The sequence below is a fragment of the Lytechinus pictus genome, chromosome 7 (genome assembly GCF_037042905.1).
Source record: "Lytechinus pictus isolate F3 Inbred chromosome 7, Lp3.0, whole genome shotgun sequence".
In the NCBI taxonomy this organism is placed as follows: Eukaryota; Metazoa; Echinodermata; class Echinoidea; order Temnopleuroida; family Toxopneustidae; genus Lytechinus; species Lytechinus pictus.
Window position 1 is genome coordinate 3,439,903 of NC_087251.1, and position 24,789 is coordinate 3,464,691.

Here is a 24,789-nt window from a genome sequence, read left to right on the forward strand (position 1 = left end):
ATAATGACAATTTTATACCTAAAAAAGTGTACAGAGGTTTTTTAAATATTTATTTTAGACTTATTAAGATATTCACTTTCCACATTGTTTTCATTTCCATCCTTTTTTTTTTTATATTGTAATTCTCTTTTGGATTGAAAACAAACCGTCATTGATTGCAATGTAATGGTATTTGATCATAGGCCTGTGCCCATCAAAATAGAGACTATAAAACCAAGATTTAAATGACTAATATAAATAGCATAGGTAATCATAATATAGAAACAGTTAGGGACATAAATTATATAAAAATGGAAGTCAGGCACGAAACAAATAGGTAGACGGAAGAAAAAAAAGAATCAAACTGTACCGAAACACATACATGTCATCATAAAAAAATAAATAAATTGTAAGTGAATAAAAAGTAACCACCACAACATAGGCAGATAGTGAAATTGATAAATAAATCCTCAGATTGTATAGGCCAACATGCATATTATAATGTGCAAATAAAGTATATAAGACTAACAATTAATGACATTAACAAGCAGAACCTACAAAATAATGAATAGGTATAAAACTAACAGGGATGGGGGTGCAGACTTACGATCCACGATCATGAGCAAAATGAAAAGAGAGAAAGGGAAAGAAAAGGAAATACAGTAAAGAAAGGCATAAGATAAATATAATTCTGATGTTACTTTCTGAATATCATGTCAAAATATATATAGGCCTACAGTATCACCAATTGGGCTTTCATTTTGAAAAGATGAATTTTTGCTCTAAGTTTGCTCGCTCGGGACTTTAAAGAAATGTTGTCACACCGGCCAGGTTGTACCCCTTCATTTTATTTGTACTCTTTCTACCCGGCTTGTTATCCCACGTCGGGGGGGGGGGGGGTAGGGCTGCTTCTCCTCTTCAATCTGTTCCCCCTGGCCTTTCATTTTGAAAAGATGAATTTTTGCTCTAAGTTTGCTCGCTCGGGACTTTAAAGAAATGTTGTCACACCGGCCAGGTTGTACCCCTTCATTTTATTTGTACTCTTTCTATATACCCGGCTTGTTATCCCACGTCGGGGGGGGGGGGGTAGGGCTGCTTCTCCTCTTCAATCTGTTCCCCCTGGCCTTTCATTTTGAAAAGATGAATTTTTGCTCTAAGTTTGCTCGCTCGGGACTTTAAAGAAATGTTGTCACACCGGCCAGGTTGTACCCCTTCATTTTATTTGTACTCTTTCTACCCGGCTTGTTATCCCACGTCGGGGGGGGGGGGGGGGGGGGGCTAGGGCTGCTTCTCCTCGTCAATCTGTTCCCCCTCTTCCTTTTATTTCCCTTTCTATTCCATGCAAGGTATTTTCGTACCCGAAATTCACTTTTCATCTCCTTTTTTACTTTCCATTCCTTTGTGGGAAAATAGGATTTTAAAATGACCCCTGCTTTTTAAAGGACCTCGCCCTATTATCAAGCTATACGTTCAAAAGCAGAGACTGTACGTCTTTAAAAAAAATTATCTTTACCCTGTTTTTCTCTATCATCTCTCCCTCCTCAGTTTCCCTTTCTCTGTTTTCCTTTTCCATTCATCAGTCTCTTCTCCTTTTTTTTTATTCCTCCCCCTTCATTCCCTCTCCCTTTTCCTTCTCTTTTGTCCTTTTCCCCCTTCATTTTACTGCATTTCCCCCTCTCCCTTTAGTTCCTTAGTGTGCCCCTTTCTTTTCTTTCCACTCTCCGTTTCCTTCTTTCCATTCTCTTCCCCCTTCCCTTTTCTTATTCCTCCCCGTTCACTTAATTTCCTTATCTTTCCGTCTCACTTTCCCTTCCTTTGCTACTTCTCTCCATTTCCTTTATTCGATACCAGGGGGCCACTTCCATTGACGACAGTGGCGTATAACAGGGGTCGGTGGCGGGGGGGGGGGGGGGGGGGGCAAGAGCAACAATTTTCCCAGTCATATCGATAAATAAGGAAAGTGGCGTAATGAGGAAAAAAATAAAAATTGACGGGGCCAGATATGGTGCATGGGGTAGAATTTATGTATTCATTTTTTAAAGAAAAAAAAATGACATTTTGTTATAGTAGACCGGCCAAAATTATTTTTCATACTTTGGACGGCAAAATTTGTTAATACTTGCTAATGCTTGGCATCCCAGCTAAAAGTCTTGCAAAAATACCCAGGAATAGCGTACGACCGGATGCCAAGCGCACTTTAGCGTGAAAGTGTCATTTTTAGCGTAAAATCTGAAATGTCGAAAATCACGCATTTTGATATTTTGACGGATTATTTTAAAGTTTTCGATTACGATTCTTTTTATTTCATAGTTACAAATAATAAGTCTCATAATTATACATTTCAAACTTGAATATTACACTCACATATATCATGTATATGGCACAGTGAAACATAAAACCGCGATTTCCTCAAAATAATTGTGAAAACTATCAATAGTTTGAAGTTTTTTACGCAATTTAAATTCTTAGATTTAAATTCGTTTATCATGTTTATCCACCGAATGTATAGTAAATATCCTAATACCACAAATATTAAAATAATTTTTAAGTAAGATGGAAGATATCTCATTTTATTTTATCCGAAAGGAGTCGATGTGTACTTTACCATGTGCGCATTTTGAAAGAAAATTGAAAATACCGTACAGTATGTACATAATTTCATTGTATAAGTACATACTAAAACGAGTTTTTATACTTTGGATAGCAAAATTTGTCAATTCTTGGCACCCCAGCTTAAAGTCGTGCGGAAATACTGAGGAATAACGTACGGGCAGATGTCACACTTTTGCGTGAAAGTATCATTTTTGGCGTAAAATCTGATAGAATGTCAAAAATCACGCATTTTGATATTTTGACGGAATTTGTAAAGAATTTTGATTACCTTTGATATGCGATCATTTTGATTTGGAGTTTCAAATTATAAGTCTATTAAATACACATTTCAAATTGGAATCTTACACACATATTTATATGGCACTATGAAACATAAACCGTGATTTACTCGAAATAAAAGTTTGTGAACACTATAAATAGTTTTTTTGCAACTTAAATTATTCGATTTAAATGGGTTTATCTATTGAATATTTATTTATTTATTTATTTATTAGGTCTTCTTTATACAGGGTAGCCCTTTCAATATCGAGTATTGTTCTGCCAAGGGGCCCTGTCTATATCAATCGTTCTAACGTCACAAATATTAAAAGAATGTTCAAGTAAGATGGAACATATATATTATCCGAAAGGGGACATGCATAATTTATCGGGGGGGGGGGGGAGCTAGGGGGCATTTTGAATGTAAAATTGAATACATCGTACATTAAAAACAAAATTTCATGAATAAGTGCATACTTAAAACGAGTTACAACATTTCTGGCCGCAACTGCCCCTACCCCACCCCCCCCCCCCCGCTGCCTAAGGTCATTTGTAGTGCCCGAAAGGATTACATGGGACTGAAAATATCGCTTTTTCAAGATAATATACCCATAGGTCCATGATATACCCAAAGTATTCTGCTCGCGATTCGAGTGTTTATTTTATTTTGGTTTAGCGAGATAGGCACCCTGCTCAAGATTACAAAAATATGCCAAATACATTCTCGACTCGAGCGTCGCGCTGTCATTTTTTTTGTACTAAACGAGATAAACAACTTGCTATCTGTTTAAAAAAAATTGCTTGAAGTGTCAACTTCTTAGAAAATCAAAAATTTTAGCTCGCCCTTCGCGCTGACATTGTTTAGTTAAATACGTATCCAGTCCATTACTACATAAATTGGATAAATAAATTTATCCAATATTAGCTCGCGCTTTACTTACTACATTAAAACATGTTTAAAATGCTTTGTTAATTCGAAATTTTCAGCTAACGCTTCGCGCTCGCATCAATCCTATACTGATATTGTTCATGATTTGGTGATTTTTATTTTACCTCATTAATATGCTAAGAAAGCATGAATGCTTCAAAGCAAGCAACCAGAGGACCGACGGCTTAAGGTACTCTTCGAAGGACCTATAATGAGGATTTAAATGCCTTACTAGCATTACTAGTATGGCATTTAAATGCATTACTTGGCACTAGCGCACCAAGTGGGAATCCGAAACCCCCTCACTGCTGATTGAGCCATAAAGCTGGCGCTTGTACTGACCCTTTTTAACAGATACATAGCATTTATTTAAAAAAAATTAAATGCTCCGTTTTCATGTCAGAATATTGAAAATTTCTGATTTTATTTACATTATAATTAGATACAAATCATGTTCATGATTACTTTAGGAATCGTTAAAATTTCTAACTTTCAGCTCTAAATTTCATGGCATATATATACAAAAAAATGCTTCGTTTTTCAAAGCTCATTTCATCACATGCATTGCCGAGATCCATTGTCGGGAAATGCAGTCGTACGAGTACACCGTTAGAAAATTTATCCTTAATTAAAATAAAAGAAGTTTCTGCAGCAGAGTCTCTAGAACACCTGTAATCTTTCCAGATTACGTAATCTTACAGGAAATTGGTATTTGGTGTATGGAACCTTACAAATTTTCTTGAAGAAAACACCCTTTTCCCCTTTTTATACAGACCTGCTCTATTAAATTGCAGAAAAATTCCTGTTTTATGAATTTACAGAATGATTCTGTTATTGCTTTCTGCAAAATCTTCTTTCTTTTTTCTATAAAATCCGTTTTTTTTAACACTGTAGAAAATGTTTTGGAAACGACAAGCATATGACTCATGCTTTTTATTTTATGAAATATCTAAAGGTATAAATTCGAAGTTAAGAAGAAAATGTAATAAGAAGAGACTTGATTTAAAACAGGTCTCAAAGGTTTTTTCAATCCTTTAGTTCCTGGATCGTTATTTTATCTATGTATATTTTTGTATGTGACTTTGTATAAAACGATTGTAAATATCATATGAACAAATAAAGTCCCTCTTATGAGGATTAAAGAGAGAAAAAATGTTAATCATGATTAAAATGACCATTAGTGCTTCGTGTGTTTAGATGTAATTGTAACAAAATCAGCAAGCGCTTGGCACTCGTATAGATGACTATGGTGAGATATTAAGTATACTCTTACTGGATTCCAAACTTGAATGGCACTGTCTTTAAAATGTCTCTATGAAGCGCGCTCACTAAGTGACTCGATTGTTTTACTGGTGCCCCCCCCCCCCCATGCCGTGACACACGGTACGCCACTGGTCAAGGGTATCGTTTTGTTTCCATTACTTGATAAGGGTAGAGTTTCACACGCCAATACTTGTTAAGGGGTGCATTTTCAGAATATGGAAAATATACTTGTTTAGGGTACTTTTCGAAACCCCATGGTCGCGCCTGGTATCCACTCGTCAATGGAAGTGGCCCCCGGGGTATTCGATTAATAAAAAGAATTCGAATTGAACACTTTTCTTGAAGAGGCATATAAAGCTCTTCGAGTTTAAACGCCTGTGATATAAAAAAAAAAACATTTTCCCTGTAAAATTTTTCCAACTATGACCTCAGGCACTGAGGTCATTGTTAGAAAGCTCGATGGAATTCCTGAAATCAGATTCATGAAAGATTGATGTGTTATTTACATGCCTTCGGGTATATATTTGCTTTTCTGGCAATGATCTTATATTATGCGGATACCGTTTTGAAGGTTTATAATCTGAAGTAGGCATATCGTTATTCTGGAACACGAAAATTGCATGTAAGTACCAGATGTTCGTTAATCAGAATTTTTAAAGGTCAAATTCACCCCAGATAAATTAATGTTGATTTGAATCCATAGAGAAAAATCTAACAAAATGTAACGCTGAAAACTACATCAAAATCCGATGTAAAATAATAAGGTTATGCCATTTTAAAGTTTCGCCGGCTTATTTTTCACATAATAATTATATGAACAAGTCAGTGACATGCAAATGAGAAAGTCGATGATGTCCCTCAATCACTATTTCTTTTGTTGTTATACAATATACAATATTTCATTTTTCACAAATTTGACAATAAGGACCAACATGGCTGAACCATAAAATGTTTTAAAAATGGTACTTCCACATGTTCAGAGAGGAATAAACTTTCTTTCACATGAAAATGAGGAAAAATTTAGAATATATCATATTTCACATAATAAAATACAAAAGAAATAGTGAGTGGCTGACGTCATCAGTCCCCTCATTTGCATACAGACCAGGATGTGAATATAACTGTTTTGTGAAATTAAGCGAAATTTTAAAATGTCACAACTTTCTTATTTTACATCCGATTTTGAGTTTTCAGTGTTATGCTTGTTGAATTTTTCTCTTTTTATTCAAATCAACTTTTTGTTGGGGTGGACTTGTCCTTTGATTTTTTTAAATCTGAACACATTGTGGCTTTATTTAAATGCGTGGTTCATTTCAAAGAACTTTAAAAGGGTGTGCTTTTCCGAAGACTAGTTCTAAGGTTTATTCACAACGCCCAAAATTAGTGAAAGATTGAAATGGTATTTTCATTGTATAGGGATACACTGGAAATAATTTTTATCGACAATGAAGTGGATATATTGAGACATTTAAAGGATTAAATCATCAAAATTTAAATTGAACTTCTTTCTTTTTCTAGTCATAATCTTTCGACCAAAATTTTAATTAATGAATAATTTTCAAAAGCTCTGCTAGGGAATCACTCTTTATCTACAAATGCAAAACATGTAGAATATTTGAGCGACATTTTTCGTTGATTTCTACTTCTTGATATTTTTTAGGTTAATTATTACCAGAGTCGATAATTCTCTCTTTAGTCACAGACCACGTATAGGCTTTTAAAACTGTTCATGAGGATGATTCTGAGCGAGCCTATATTGGAAGCATGAAAATGTATGCACTTTGACGGTCTTGGAACAAAATTCAGCTGAAATACCACACGAGTGTTGCACTTATAATATCATTGAATTACGATGGGTTTTTATGAATGTCATGGGTGCCAGAAACAATGTAGATTTCATTATAATTTTGATAAACCAATATTTATACCAAACAATTTGCCAATGAATATCTAGATGGAATGGGATTTAAGTTTATCCATGAAATCACATCACAGTGTATTTGGTATATATCTTTATCATTGAAATAAAGTATGATTTTACATGGTTATTTCAATTCTTAGGAGGAAGAGAAGTAGTAGAAGAGGAAAATATAAACAAGTGGAGGAGGAAGAGGAAAAAGTATAAGTATAAGAAAAGGAAGGAGAAGAGGAAAGAGAAGAAGAAGAAGAAGAAAAAGAAGACAAAGAAGAAGAAGAAGAAGAGGAAGAGGAAGAGAAAGAGGAAAGAGAAGAAGAAAAAGGAGAAGAAAAAGAGGAAGAGAAAGAGGAAAGAGAAGAAGAAAAAGGAGAAGAAAAAGAGGAAGAGAAAGAGGAAAGAGAAGAAAAAGAGGAAGAGAAAGAGGAAAGAGAAGAAAAAGAGGAAGAGAAAGAGGAAAGAGAAGAAAAAAAGGGAGAGAAAGAGGTAGGAGAAGAAAAAAGGAAGAGAAAGAGGAAAAAGAAGAAATAGTAGAAGAGGAAGAAGATTAAGTTAGAGAAATGAGAAAAAAGAGTTCTTTTTAGATGCACCCCCTTCTGATCCCGAGCCCTTCTACAAGAAAAGCACATGGATTCCACCTAAGAATAGAGTTCCTTCCCTTGAAACTTACATCCAAGCTGTCTCATCCCAAGTTCGCTCCACAGATACCCTCGACACCAGAGCACATGACAACCTTCCTCGAGAAGAACGCCAGGCTCTCTCATCACTCAAAAACAGGTCCGACATCATCATCAAGCCTGCAGACAAAGGATCAGCCGTCGTTGTTATGGACCGCCAGCAGTACATCGATGAAGCCATGAAACATCTCAATAATCGATCTCACTATGCACTCCTCGATTCTGACCCTACTTGTAATTTCTCCCTACAGATCCAATCGACACTGAATGACATGAAAGAACGCGAGTATCTCTCTGAGAAGGCCCACAAATTTCTCTCCCCTACTAATGCTAAACCTGCCCGCTTCTATCTCCTCCCGAAGATCCACAAACCTGGCAACCCCGGTCGACCCATCCTCTCAGGAAATGGTTCCTCAACAGAGAACATCTCCCTTTTTGTTGATTACCACATTAAGCCCCTTGTCTCACGTGCACCCTCTTACATCCACGACACTCCAGACTTTCTCAGGAAACTAAATGACATCAAGGACCAGATACCCGAGACTGCGATCATCGGCACTTTCGATGTTTCTTCACTGTACACCAGCATTCCCCACGACGAAGGTATCCAAGCATCATGTGAAGCCTTGGCCGCCAGTGGCCATTCCAGTCCCCCCATATCCGATATCAAATCTCTGATGTCTCATGTACTAACAAAAAACAACTTCACATTCATGGGCAAGCACTACCTACAGATATTCGGTACAGCAATGGGCACCCGGATGGCTCCTTCATTCGCCTGTCTCTTCATGACGAAGCTGGAACAGCAGATGTTAGATTCAGCCCCCTGTCGCCCATGGATTTGGTGGCATTACATAGACGACATTTTCTTCATCTGGACCAGGGATGAAGACAGCCTCCATACATTCATTGACCACATCAATTCCTTCCACAGGACCATCCAATTCACTTCTGATTTCTCCCAACAGGAAACCCACTTCCTTGATGTTACAGTCCAGAAAAAGTCTAATGGTATCACCACTACCCTATACTCTAAACCCACAGATACCCACCAGTACCTCCACTCATCCAGCTGCCACCCCCGTCACTGCAAAACCGGCATCGCTTACAGTAAAGCCCTCAGACTTCGCCGTATCTGCTCCGAGGACCCTGATTTTTCCTTCCATGCCAGGAATCTGCAGAAACATCTCTGTGCTAGGGGCCACGGGGCCAGGGCAGTCCAACTGGCAATTAACAAAGTTCGTTCTCTCCCCAGATCTGAAGTTCTCAAACCAAAAAGTGACAAGGAGACCACCGACAGAATACCGCTTGTGACCACCTTCCATCCCAATCTACCCCCTCTCCGCAAAATCCTGTTTGATAACCACCACATTTTACACACTTCTGATCGTCTCCAACAGGCCGTTCCCGATACTCCCCTTCTAGCATACCGACGCCCACCGAATCTCAGGGACCTCATTGTTCGTGCTGAAGTGCCCTCCCTCACTAACCATTCTTCTCCCATACAGCATGGCACCTTCAAATGCACCAGCAACAGGTGCATCATATGTGAAATACACCTTCACGAGGGCGATACTTTCACCAGCAACTCTACCAGCCTGTCTCACCAAATCAAGGGCAACATCACATGCACTACCACTAATGTTGTATATCTCATCACTTGCAGAGTTTGTAGGGTACAATACATAGGGGAAACCAAGACCACACTCAAGAAACGATTCTACGGGCACAGATCCACCGTCAACACAGCAAAGCTGGACACTCCAGTTGGCCGCCATTTTAACCTCCCCAACCACTCCATCACTGACATGATGCTACAGGGCATCGAATCTTTAGGTACCCGTCCTGACTCAGTCCGTACTAGCAGGGAGAAGCTCTGGATGAGACGACTTCGCACCACCCAACCTCATGGCCTGAACATCCAAGAGGGGAACGACTGATTTTTCTTTCCTATCCACTTTCAATTTATATATACATATAATTTTTCCCCTTAGCTCTTTTGAATAGTTACATTATAGTTTCTTACTCTACTTTCCTCCCATATCTCATACAAGCTCAGCTCCAATTTTTCCTTCCTTATTCAGGCGATATAATAATTATTATATATATATATATATATAATCGCTAGAGGGTATTCATTTGTCTCGCAATCTACTATGGTCAACAAGGAAATTCGTGATCACTCTCGCAAAAAGTGTTCACTGGCTTTCTAGGAAATTCGTGATCACTCTCGCAAAAAGTGTTCACTAGCTTACAAGTTCACGAGCTTTCGAGTGCCGCTGCAACTCTTTATCAAGTGATAAATATATATTTGTTTTTTCTCCACTCACCTCTTTTAGATTTACCACATTTGCTTATTTACATGTATACTATGGTTTCTTCATAATACACCCCCTCTCTTCTATATTTGCTTTTACCTTTTTAGGCAATTTGCTTCCTCTTTTTCACATATACAGATTTTTTTTCTTTCCTACTATATAGTCTTATGTTTTTTCCCGTCACACCTAGCGGATTACCATATCAGTTACACCATATGTGTATATATTTATATATTTTTTCATATACATTTCTTTTTTGGATATATTTATATACATATCACTTATAGATACATATTTACACTTACCTTCTTCTCTTAGTTTGTTTAATGCTTTATCATATGTCTTTTGCACATTATCAGTTGTTCCCCATTCTTTTTCTTCTTTCCCCCCCCCCCTCTTATGCACCAGTTTATTAAGCCTTTCTTTGTAACCTGTTTGACCCACCTCTCACTAATTCTCTAGTTATTCATCCCTCTATCACTGTTTTGTTCCAGATCCTGTTTGATGTTGCCTGCCTCATTATCTTAATCCCTCTTGGCCTTACTTACACTAACTTCCCTTTGTGTCTGCCTACTCCTTTTCTTTCATCCCCTTCACTAACCTGATTGGTCTTCTCTACTCACTAATGCCCCTTTTGTCTCCTTGTTTCTAGTGTTGCTGTAGCTTGTTTGTGGTCTATATTATGGTTGTTCCACTTTATATGTTTGTCATTTTGCCTCCGACGAAGATTCTGCTAGGATCGAAAGCTTAGGCCCCTTTTTGACTTTATAAAATGAAAAAATATATAAGAGAAGAGTGGGTATACAAAAAATGAAAGAAAAAGACAAAGTCTAAAGTAAAAAAAAAATAATGAAGATACACAAATGAATATAATTCTCTTTTGATATAGTAGTATTATAATAGCATCAAATCAAATACAAACTGTCTTCCATCTCATTGTGTATGAATTTATTTATCTAGACAATAGATGAACCTTCACAATTACTTAAGTTTATACATTTCAAATCATGAAAGACGAAGTTACAAGTATACTTTTACAAAACTTTATTTACATTAAAAGTGCAAGAACAGTTTATCTCTCATTATCAAACAGTACAACACAACTTCATACATAAACTTGATCCAAAAATATTCTACATCCATATCAAATAATACTATAAATTGATATCGTTTTCATAACCAGTTACATACTAAGCTGTTTAACACCAATAAAATAAATCTTTCATTCATTTCAAAATCTTGGAAACAATGGCAAGTACACTTCATTTGTAGTACACTTCATTCAACTTTGTTGAACTCATCGTTCTTTTCAAGAGAAAAAAATTTATCAAATTGCGGTGGCTGAAAACAGCAAGAGAAATAACTAGCACATCAATGATGTGGAGCTCATCTGGCATCTCGCAATGAAATCTAACACAATTTTTAATTTCAGCCCAGTTGACACTGTAGTGAATTATATTGGTGACATAAATTGAGGAAACAGAATTGAAATTGATTAAGAAATAACATAGAAGAAGCCTTTTTTATGATTTATGAATAAATTTTGTATAAATTAGCATAAATAATTTTCTAGTCAAATTTTTTTAATTCTGTGTAGAACCTTGGTGAACCTCATGCAGCTCTCAGATGGAACCAAAACAAATTAAATCAGCCAACAAATGAATAAGTAATTTTTTGTGAGTTTTTGAAAAATATGCATAAATAAGCATATTTAATGATTGTCAAAACTCTGTGTTGAAATTTTGTATCCCCACCTCAAGCTATCATATAAAGCAAACAAAATTGGAATTGATCAACAAATGACAGAGAAAAAAAAACATTTTTTGTGATTTATGAATAAATTTTGCATAAATTAGCATAAATAATTTTCTAGTCAAAATTAAAAAATTCTGTGTGGAAATTTGGTGACCCTCATGTAGCTCTACCAGATGGATGAAAAAAAGAATCAAAATTGGTCAACCAATAAAGAAGAAGCAGTTTTTGTGATTATGAATAAATTTTGCATGAATTAGCATGAATAATTTTCTAGTCAAAATTTCAAAATTCTGTGCACAAGTTTGGTAAACCTCATGCAGCTCTACCAGATGGAAGAAAAAAATCAAAATCAGTCAATAAATAAAAAGAATTTTTGTGAATTTTGAAAAAGTGCATAAATCCGCATATTTAATAAGTATTACAATTCTGTGTATAAGTTTTGAATCCCCAACCTCGTGCAATCATATAAAGCAAACAGAATTGAAGTCGGACTTGAAATGACGAAGAACAAACATTTTGAAATTGTGGACGGACGACGGACACCACGCCACAAGCTCATCTGGCCCTTCGGGCCGGATGAGCTGGCTAAAAGCTTAGAGTGAGACGGGGCAGGCATGTGTAAGGGCAAGGAACAGAGGAAGATACATGGGGAAAAAAAAAACCCATAGAGAGGGGATGCAAGTAACAATTCTTTCTTCAGAATATATCAATCAATAAGCAAATTATAGTCCATGGAATGTATTTCAAACATAACATCAACCCAGTTCCCCTTCAGAAATATAATGTACCACATCTATTGAACAATAGAGGTACATGGATATTTCTTAATATCATTTTATAAGAGGAAATCATCTCAGTAGTCCTTAATAAATTCAACAAACTTGCAATTAAGAAAAATAGACACAAGAATTTAACAATAATTGGAAATCAATGATAAAATACAAAATAAAATCTTAAAGAGATTCTGAACATTTTACTGTTGCCAAACTAAAAATATTATTTACTTTATTTCAGACAAATTAATTTGTTAACATCTTGTGAAGCATGAAAGCAGTGTTTTTACTTATCCATTCACACAAATAAAAGGTAACAAAGTCTGTTCAGAGACCAACAACTGTAACCCTGAACAAACAACAGCCACTACAAAATCAGAATATAATTTGAACGCAATTACAAGAGCCTAAACCGGGTCATTTGTCATGTCTCTTAATTAAGAACACAGATCAACAAAAGACAATAAATAACTTATATATCTTGCAGTAGAAATAAGAAGACTATACTTCTTGAACAGCTTACAATACTTCAAAATGCCATCTGAGTGTTTTGACAAGTTCATTATGTACATTTATGATAGTTTATAATATACAAGTATTTCATATCAGAACTTGATTATGCTACATATATTTTCATTATGCCTTTGTCTAATCGAGGATTCTAAAAATACAGAAGCTTGTCTTTCTCATTTACTATTGATATTCAAATTCAAACCTCTTGGCAATGATTATTTGTATAGACGTCAGTGTTGCTTAATGCTTTAATACAGATAGAACTTAAGTTGGGAACATGAAAATCAATTTTTTTTTCGTTACTCTTATTATCTAAAAAAGTGTTCTTGTCCGACATCTATCGGAATAACTGATTCTGACCACTAAGACATCAGAATCTGGAAAGAATTTTTTTTTGACATCCCCATCGACATAGCAGGCTAGACATTATACTGTTGCTTTAATTTAGTTGCATCATATATGGCATATTGAGTAAAATCTATTTTCAAAATCAAATGATATTCATAAATTTAATATCTAAATGCAACATTTAAAAGAATAAACAGTGAAGTCTGCACAAGTCCAGATTTTAAATCAAAATCAAATATTACTAGTCAATACAATTTCTCAGACCAATACATACAAAGCATGTTTGATTCACATGTTCTAATTTCTGTGAAGTCGAATATATTTTTGTGGTCCCAAGAAATGATATACTAGTACATCAAGCCATAAATGATGGGCTATGGACCACACCATTGCAGCGACACAGCTAACAAAGAGCCATATGACAGCTACATGACAATGAATAGGGTTTATTCATTCTGAAATTTGTTAATGTAAAATCAAAGTCTCATTGCATTATATTTGTCAATAATCACATGAGCTCTGATTCCAGATAATATAAGCTACAACAACTACACATTCTACTACATTCAAGATTAATACATGAGAAGATTAGACAGTGGTCCCTAGGATGTTGAAATTGTTGCTTTAAAAAATATTTTCTTTAATGAAACCTTTGTAAAGAGATTATTCTAGGGAAAAAAAGATGATTGTTCATTATAGGCAGGTGATCTATATTGACCTGTTTATTCAACAAATTGACCAATGTGTGACGGCATTAAGTTAAAAAACAATAATACAGTTTCTATAGACATTAGATCACTAAAGTAGGTTTGGATGCAATCAAGTTGAATAAAAAAACAAATAAATATAATGATGAATAATCAGTTTAACTTTGTGTTATCAAGACGATTTTAATATCTGGTTTCAATATAAGTCTACAATGTATTCCCTTAATTTGTGTTAAGCCTAATTTAATCTGACAATTTTATCCAGCAAAATATTCTATGTTGTCTACCTTTACAAACTCACCATTTCATGTCACTGTAGGCCTATTTATCTATGTACATGGTAACTTAACTGGGGTACTCTTAACAGGAGTCAAATTCAGTGTCTTTTCATTGTAATCCTCCCAATTCAACAGGAGATGGGAGTAGTGTCAATGCATAGAAAAGGAGCTCTATCAAATATCTTCTGGATCAGATTGGATTAAAATCCTAAATGCAGAGATGGGCACATCATTTGTTTAGGCACATTATATGTCAGTGTAGTCTTACAAGTGGATTGGTTTCACCTTCTAGCTGCCCTTTTCTCAAGTCCTGGAGTTGTTTGTGTACTTGAAGCTACCATCTTACCTGGCTTTGTCTTTATCTTCCTTACTCTCCTGCTTGGAGTGGATACGCCATCTAGTAAAAAAGATAAAATCACAGTTTTATTAGAACAGCAGGAAAAGGACAATTACCAAAATACATGGGAGTACTCAGTCACTAATATAAAAAACAGAATCTGTAAAAAAAATTCAAAGGAGAGGTAGCAGTAGTTATAATAATTCATATATTCACAATATTCATAAGAATAATACTTGCAAATGTGAATGTTAAGGTATGAGTATCAGTAATATCAGTAATACACTAGTGGTGGTGGTGGTAGTAGTAGGAGTAGACTTTAAAGAACTAGTAGTAATAGTAGTAGTAGTAGTAGTAGTAGTAGTAGTAGTAGTAGTAGGACACTTTGAAGAATTAGCAGCAGATGTAGTGGAAATAATTGAAATAATGGTTAAGTTGCACCAATTACAATTAAAATACATTTTAAATCTCTTAAATTCCAAAAGCAGACTAAAAACTAGTGAAGTGGCAGTAGTGAAACTAGGAGTACCAGCAGCAATGCATTGACTTTTGAACACTGTTGAAATCACCAGAATTTTCAACTTACACAGTTTCTCAGATACCATTAATCTGCATTCTCCATACTTACTTTGGTCTGCTTTCTTAGCTGCTGTTGTTCTTTTTCGTGCTGCGGGTGAAGTAACACGGTGCGACTTTTTGAGCGGTGACTGAGTCGGAGACTTTTCTGAAAAATACATGCACAAGAAGAAACACATGTTAAATGATCAACATCATACAAGTCTGTCTCAATATGGGGACCCTTCGTTCAAAGAGTTGCATCTGATCCAATCCATCTCCATTATACAATGTCATGATGCTTATCTAGAAAACATGAGCATTTCCCCTGTAAACAATTAGGAGTATACTGATTGGTACAACAATGATGCATGAATGAGGGAATATCAAATCAAGAGATGTGCATTTTAGATCATGTCACTGGCCTTGAAGAATTGTGATTAATCTCTTAAATCATAGCTCTTTGTAAGACAGGGATCTCAGCTAACCTTCCATGAGAATCCCCCCTCTCTCATCTATTATTTTCTTAATACTAATCCTACTTTAAGACCAAATTACCTGTTTTCAAAAATAATTAACAAGGTAAAGTTATAAGCTACTGACTGAAATCTTACACAATTACCAAAGATTTCAAAGAAAGTTTTACTGGTTACTTTAAAGGTATTATGATGCAAATCCTCAGTATACCTAACTAAATATGGTCTCTATTATTTTTTTATTATTTAAGTCTTAGGAGATTTTGATACTTGAATTTAAGATTTTGTTTCAATTTCTAGAAAAATATTTTATTGATTCACAATGAGTTTTGAAATTCACAGTAAACTGCTCCAAAAACGGAATTGTTGCTTTCAAGTGAAGATTCAAGTCCTATAATATTATCTTGTACTGCATATACAGGTGTTCCAAGAACAATAGTAAACAATGTTATTAAATGTAAATAAATCGCAGACTTGCAACTGTTAATATTGCATTTAATTCTATTTATTTTAGTGTCTAAACACTGAAAGGAACAAGTCTATGTAGGAACTCATACAAATAAATATAGGCAAATAAGGTGATAATGTTAGATAGATGAGTAATTAGGCAATGTGACAATTTTTTTTTTTTTCAATATTTATCAGATGTCACCTTTCAAAACTAACTACCTACATCTAGTTTCCGAAATAAGTTTTAAGATTGCAATGAATGAGGATTTTCCAGACCTTGTTCGAACAGGTATTTATTTATTCATTTTTTTTTTTTTTTTTTGGGGGGGGGGGGAGGGGGGTGAAATTGTTCCGATCCCCCATGTAATATTTTTCCCCTGAATGGGAAATTTCATATGAAAATTCATAGGGTAGAGTGATGTAGAGTACCTCGTTCCCATCTCCTTGGCATTGTGGATTATTGTTTAGTCTTCTATTGAAACAAGATAGATATAAAGTCAAACAAGTGGAGCGCCTCTAACTTGCCTGCATTACACAATTTGATATAGTAGCAGTGCTACCTTTGAAAACAACTATCAAATAAATATTCACAAAAAACACAATTTGTATATTCCATATGTGTCCTTTGTATGTTTTGTACATGGTTTTACCAATTTGTGTGTTTCTAGTATAACATGTCTTTTTACAATACATATCAGCGTGCTGTTAACAATTTGAATATGAATGCAATATCGCGTATGTTGTCTCCTAGTATCTTAGATGAAAATTCATATCGGCAAAATCAGTCATATTATACACATGAGGCTTTTAAAAATGCTTTCTATGATAATCAAACTACCAGTGTGAATGAGAAATTTTTGATGATTCATTTTAATTGCAGAAGTATATTGAAGAATTTTGATGATATTATTGCATTATTTAACTACCTATCTATTAAGTTTTCTATAATTGGTGTAAGTGAAACTTGGTTAAAAGACGATAGTGTGCAATGCAATATTGATGGTTATAATTTTCTGTCTAATAATAGAAAAAATAAGAGAGGTGGAGGAGTCGGTATATATGTTAGGGATGATCTTTTCTTTAAATCTAGAAAAGATATTGAAATTAATGATGTATATATTGAAAGCATTTTTGTTGAAGTGGAAATCACACAAAATAAAAGTATTATATTAGGGTTTTTTTATAGGCCACCAGATCAATCAGTTTCTTTGTTTTTAGATGCACTTGATAATATTTTCCATAGTTTGAGGAGTGAAAATAAAAGCCTATATTTCCTTGGTGATTTTAATATTGATTTATTAATGGTTTCCTCTTCTCAACATGTTAATAAGTTCTTAGACATTTTGATGACAAATTCCTTATTTCCATTGATACATTATCTATTCGGCAACATTAATTGACAACATTTTTACAAATGATTGAACAAAACTGTCGAGTGGAGTAATATTAGATGACATTAGTGACCATCTTCCTATATTCTGTATATGTCATAATCTGATTTTTAAGGGTAAGACAAATGATATTTTGAAAAGGACGATAAATGAAGTTAGTATTAGCAAGTTTTATCAATGTTTAGAGCAAATATCCTGGAACTTAGATGAGAAAGACCCAAATCTTGCTTACAATTCTTTTATAGATAAATTTCTAGAAATACACAATAAATGTTTTCCTTTGCATAAAGTACGTATTAAAAATAAATCTTTTTCTAAACCAAGGATTGACAAAGAGTTGATTAAAAAGATAAAGAAAAAGTGGAAAGCCTATAGAAAATATTTAAAGAATCCAACCGATTATAGAAAAAAGGTTTATAAGGAATATAGGAACATGGTCACAAATGAAATGAAAAAGAAAAAATATGCTTACTACAAAAATAAATTCAACAGTAACAAGAATAATATAAAAGTGACATGGAAAATTGTAAATCAAGCTCTCGGATCTCGATCTAGTAAAAAATATTCTAATATATCAAACTTAAATGTTAACAACTCAATTATTACTGATAAAGCTGATATGTGTGATATTTTTAATAACTATTTTGTTGATATCGGTTATAATCTTACTAATACTGAACATTATTCTGGTAATTATCAACAGCCAGACTTTTCATGGAATATCCGTTCTGCTTATTTTACTCCAATAACTTGTAATGAAATATTAAATATTGTATCTTCTTTTAAAAACGGAACGAGTGCAGGGTATGATGAAATTGATGTTAATGTTGTTAAGAAAATAATTCCAATCATTTGTTCACCTCTTTGTTCAATTTTTAATTTGTCTATATCCAAAGGTCTCTTTCCAGATGAGCTCAAAATAGCAAAGGTCATTCCTGTTTTTAAAAATAGTCGTGAAGATGACGTCTCAAATTATCGTTCAATTTCAGTTCTTCCTTTGTTTTCTAAGATTTTTGAACGATGTCTATATAAAAGACTATACCAATTTCTCACTTCTTCTAATATTTTACACAATGGTCAGTATGGCTTCCGTAAGGATTACTCCGCATCGATGGCTCTTCTTGATTTTATTCATAAAGTTTCTGGTTCTATTGATTCCAAAAAATATATGATTGGTTTATTTCACGATTTAAGCAAGGCTTTTGATACGTTAGATCATAATATTTTAATGAAAAAACAATATGCTTATGGAATTCGCGGTTTACTCTGGGAACTATTTAATAATTATTTATCACATCGTTTTCAGTTTGTATCAATTTGTAATAATAATTCATGTTTGAAACCGATTCGATGCGGAGTACCCCAAGGATCTATTCTAGGCCCCTTACTTTTTTTGTTATATATTAATGATGTTTGCAATTCATCTAAACTATTACATTTCATTTTATATGCTGACGACACCAGTGTGTTCATGTCTCATCACAATATTGTTTCTTTGCAGGATAATTTTAATAATGAATTAGAAAAACTAAATAACTGGTTGATTAACAATCGATTAGTTTTAAACATAACTAAGACAAAATTTATGATATTTACAAAGAAAAAAATTGAGAAAGATAGAGTGGAAATAAGATTCAACAATTCAACTATACAATGCGTTTCATTTTTTAAATTTTTAGGAGTTTATATAGATGATAAACTCTCGTGGCATGAACACATTGGTGGCGTTTGCAATCGTGTTTCTAAAGGTGTTGGTATTTTATATAGATTAAAAAATTTTCCGCAATATATTTTGATTATGTTATATTATGCTTTAATTTTCTCACATATTAATTACTGCAATATTGTTTGGTCTAACTCCGCTGATTGTTTTATAAACAGATTATATATACTTCAGAAAAAGGCAGTGAGGATAATTTGTAATAGCCCTTATAATGCCCATACCTTGCCACTTTTTCATGATCTTTATTTACTTACTTTGTCTGATTTAAATAGATTTAACATCACAATATTTATGTATCTTTGTTCTAAATCACTTATTCCTGATTCCATTATGTCTAAATTTTGCCTTAATTTTTCGATTCATCAACACAATACCCGCAGTCTATTTAATTATCATTTACCACGAGTACGTACCTCGGTTTCTCATAACTCAATTTATTTTCAAGGACCTATTCTTTGGAATAATTTACCGCATTCTATTAAAACATGCCGAACCCTCAATTCTTTCAAACGTTATTACAAATTACATCTTTTAAGTTTGTATTCTTAATTTGCTTGTATAACTACGCTATATATTTTGAATGTATGAGTTAATATATGTTTTCATTTATGTTATCTTTTTTTGTAATATTTATTGATTTTGTCTTATAGTTGTTGGGTCAACGCTCAATAAGGCTATCTGCTCTTTTTTGTTGGCCCCTCATTCTCATAAATATGTTTTTTGTATGTTGTCACAATGTTTTACTTATGTACCTTATGTATGTTTTTCATGTTTTTATTGAGAGTGTAAATAAATTGAATTGAATTGAATATAGATATTTGATTAAAGGCAAATTATTGTATGTCAACATGACCAGACAATATTCCTCTTCCAGTATGACATGACATTTTTATGTGAACAGTCATGCATGGGTGGTTAAATGCTTTAAACAATGGCAATGTCAGTAAAAGAAAATTGCAAGAAATGGCTAATGATCATGGCCATCCTGTAGGCATACATTCAACAATTGAGATGCATAATGAGATGGATCATTTGGACACTAAATTTCAAGATGAAGCTTTTCAACCAATAGCGGGCAAGAGCAATAGGAATGTTGCAGTCTGGGCAGTCATTTTATAGACAAGTGGCTCGATATTTCCAGGTTTCCCCAACAACAATTTCAAATTTGAACCAGCGGTATTTGGATACTGATGAAGTTAGAGACCGCCCTAGGAGTGGTCAACCTAGGGCCACCACCCCTGCAGAAGATGGGAGGATAAGGATAATTTTCTTTTGCTTATGCCAAGATACTGAAATTTGACATTTTTTTCATCGACTAACTTTGACTTAAAATTCCAGTGGAATAGTGATGCATCCAAGGTGGATAACTTTCTTTTTACTTTTAGAGTGGTATTTGACTTTAAGTTTGCTTTTATCGTTTAATGGATATTTATGACACACAAACTTTCACAACTGAAAGAATGACTGATCGTTTTCTTGCAATTTTCTTTTACTGACATTGCTATTGTTCAATGCCTGTAACCAGCCATGCACTGACTGATCCATTTCTTGCAATTTTCTTTTACTGACATTGCTATTGTTTAAAGCATTTAACCACCCATGCATGACTGTTCACATGAAAATGTCATGTCATACTGGAAGAGGAATGTTGTCTGGTCATGTTGACATACAGTAATTTGCCCTTAATCAAATATCTATATGGAATATTTTAACTTTTATAAGCGTCCAAGAACTTTTTTTGCCGAGTGTATATGTTCATTTGACCTTGATCAAGTGACCTAAGACTTGTGCGAGATGATCAGTAATATTTTTGATACCCCTATGTCCACATTTCATGAACTACATCCATAAACTTTCAAAGTTAAGTTATATGATGGCAGCTCAATGATTACCCCCAACGGAGACAATGTTTAATGACCTTAAGTGACCTTTGACCTTGGTCATGTGACTTATAACACGCACAGGATGCTCAGTGATATTTGATTACTCATATGTCCAAGTTTTATGAAATAGATCCATAAAATTTCAAAGTAACAATGGTAATTCAACAAATACCCCCAACATGGCCAAAGTTCATTGACCCTACTAAAGCGACCTTTGACCTTAGTAATGTGTTCTGAAACTCGCATGGGATATTCAGTGATACTTGATTACTCTTATGTCCAAGTATTATGAGCTAGCTCCATAAACTTTCAAAGTAACAATGGTAATTCAACAAAATCCCCAACATGGCCAAAGTTCATTGACCCAAAATTACCTTTGACCTTGGTCATGTGACCTGAAACTCGGCAGGATATCAGTTATACTTCATTACCCTTATGTCCAAGTTTCATGAACGAGCTCCATTAACCTACAAAGTTACGATGGTAATTCAACAAATACCCCCAATATGGTCTAAATTCATTGACCCGAAGTGATATTTGACCTAGGTCATGTGACCTGAAACTCAAAAAGGATGTTTAGTAATACTTGATTACTCTTATGTTTAAGTTTCATGAGCTAGGCCCATATACTTTCTAAGATATGATAACATTTCAAAAACTTAACCTTAGGTTAAGATTTGATGTTGAAGCCGCCGTCGGAAAACCGGCGCCTATAATCTCGCTCTGTTATGCAGGCGAGACAATAAAACTCAACTCCACAATAAGGTTTCAAGGTGAAAAAGATGAAGAATAAAAGAAGAAAGTTGGATGAATGATTGCTGGAAAAGTTAGGTGAAACTATGTGATGGTAATAGGCGGGGGCGGAGTGACGTCACATCCACTTAACGACGACAACACTGACCTTAGTACGATGAAAACAAAGTATAAGTAACACAATGAAATAATGTCAGAAACACCACTGAAAATTTCAGAAAGATTCGTAAACTTCCAGATAACAAAATTGGTGAACTCGATTACCATTATGTTCAGCACAAAGTACTAATGTGATGTTTGTGTATGATGCATTGAAGGCATGTCAAAATGCTGCGCTGCTGTATGGGTCGCTAACTAGTGCATTGTTTTCATCGGCTGGTCAGTTGCTCGGGCTCGAGATTTAAAATGCCCGGGTGTTTGCCCCGGCATATAGGACTATTGCAAGCCTTATCTACGCCCTAGGTATCATAAAAACATTAATTAATGTTTGGATTAAAAAAAATGGTGGAAAGTTGTGTGATTTTGTTGTTCATAGAATTTAAACTTGTTCACTCAATAGCCTGCAATCAAATTTTGAGCTACTTGTAACAATTATCAATGATATGTTGCTGTTAATCATTGCATGCTTTAGGAAATGAAAAATGATGTTAATGCATATTTGTAAGCGTTAATACATGTATTGTTAAAAATAGGTAATTGGCGAGTTTGGACTACAGCTTATAAACTTGCTCTTTGCAAAATTGTAACAGAAATTGACAGAAATTTCTAACAGGACAGCAGACAAATGAGACTTGCTTTATGACAATATAAGAAGTGATGCCACATAAGTTTGATAAAGGGGGGGGGGGGGAGGAAGAATAGAAATTGATTCTGAACAAGAATTAACAAGTGTTTGAACTTGTAGTAAAATCAAGCTTTTACTAGTATTCAAATGAGAAAGAAAATCCATAAATTTTGCTGGAAAACTATTGAGCAAGAAGCAAGTATAGCATAAAAAAAAAGAAGCAAAAGAAAACTACAGACGAATGTAATATTCAGATAACAATGTGAGATAGAACCCCCAGAACTTTACCTACATCCACTAATATTGGCTTATGCTGTTAATAGTTTCATATGAATACAAACTTCTGTCTCATACAGACCTTGATTTAATGGATATATCTTGTGTCTTTCTTATTAGATGATCAATGCCTACATTTTCAGAAATTTACAGGGTGTGAGATTAACAATAAAAGGTTGAAATTTTTTAGAGAAAACGAGGCTTATTCTTTAACATCACAGCAACAATAGTTGTTAATAATGATAATGACTATGACCCTTTATGGAATAAAAATCAACAACGCATCTCTATGTAAGAGCCTCATTAATTGGATTCAATCATTCCAGATTACCCCAATTCTCCAACTCCTTAGAAATATTCTAGTCATTTGTAATGCCAGGCACTCACAATGAGAAAAGTAGACTTTTACATTCTACCTGGCCCACAGTAACACAGGCCAGGAATAAATGTAAATTTACCCAATAAAGCCACTGGGTAAAATTTTATATTGATGTTGTACATTTAAACTTCATCAGTCAGGAAATTTAAATTGAAACTTCAATATAATTGATATCAACTACAATTTTTGTGTCAAAAAAATTAATATTCAGTTTGGTTCTACCCCCCTCCCCCCAAAAAAAAAACCCAATGAAGCAACATTAACATATCAGTGCCAAAATTATATAAATTCTGAACTGCACAGTCCAAATTCAAGACTGCAAATTCCAGATCAAATATATATTACACACATAATTATAATAACATTTTCAAATAAGGACCTCTGTAGGAAACCTCTGACCTTTGACCTTGTGACCCCCAAACTGATCAAATTGTCACTCCAATATGTATACTTTGACTGAGTTTGAATTTCATCAAACAGGTTATCATGTGAACAACATCAGGGAAAAATGGACAGCTAGAAAACATGCCTCTGGCAACCAGATGGGCATTTCATAAAGTTGTTCATACGTTAAGAGCATCTTGATGAACAACTGGTGATCCTTCTTAGGAACTACCTAACCACAAATGAAAATTGTTCACTATAAGAAAGGATCACCAGTCATTCATAAAGTCGCTCATAACTTTCAAACAGCTATATGAAACACCCACCCGCTTTGGTAGGCAGAGGCATAAAAAGGCCAAAGGGTGTAATTTCAAGCTCCTTTAATCTTTTGGGAAAGCCTTACCTGATTCTTTAGCTGATGCACTTCTTTTCTTAGGAGGGGCTCTAGAGGCAGCTCCTGATGGGCCTGGTTCATCATCCTTTGACATCTTACGCCCCTGAGAAGGTTCTCTTTCCTTAGAGGAGGCTTTTCTCTTCTTAGATATGACCGGTGATCCAGCAGGAACAGCAGATGATTGAGAGCCAAAGTCAAAGACAGATCCTTCTTTAATTCCTTCACGCTTGATGACAGTTCTACATAGTGTTCTTAGTTTATTGTAATCAGGTTTCTCATCATATCCCATCTGAAAGGCATAGGTCAGGAAAGTCTTGAGTTCACCTAAGCAGGAAAAAAAAAATTCATTACTCACTAGGCACATCCATTATTTAGGTTACATAAGTCTAAAAGACTGAATACTGCCAAAGTAGGGATTTTCCTTTATTTTAATTCCAGTGCTACATTTTGAGCACACCAACCCAATTTTGCTAAATTGTATTACCGTTTATATCAGACCCTATGTGAATTTCAGGGGCTCTTTATTTACTGAGGGTCCTGCGGTCCAGTGGTTAGAGCATTGGACTCATACTCGCAAGGTTGTGAGTTCATATCCCAACTCTGCCATTGTCGCCACTTTGATAAAAAGGCCAAAGAGTGAGATCTGTCGTCTATAACGTCAGCCACTATGACTGATTAA

General features: G+C 34.5%; 1 protein-coding gene across 4 annotated transcripts in view; it reads right to left on the bottom strand.

The window, feature by feature from the left end:
• Positions 1 to 10,978: 10,978 nt before the first annotated feature.
• The window catches only part of LOC129265135 (serine/threonine-protein kinase VRK1-like), a 39,083-nt gene continuing 25,272 nt past the window's right edge, over positions 10,979 to 24,789 (bottom strand). For all 4 annotated transcript variants that reach the window (XM_064101695.1, XM_064101696.1, XM_064101693.1 and 1 more), the window contains exons 11-13: positions 24,120 to 24,434; positions 15,291 to 15,386; positions 10,979 to 14,722 (exon numbers count right to left, since the gene is read on the bottom strand). In XM_064101695.1, coding sequence (XP_063957765.1) covers positions 14,607 to 14,722; positions 15,291 to 15,386; positions 24,120 to 24,434 — 527 coding nt within the window. In that variant the 3' untranslated portion in view covers positions 10,979 to 14,606. The remainder of the gene's footprint in view (positions 14,723 to 15,290; positions 15,387 to 24,119; positions 24,435 to 24,789) is intronic.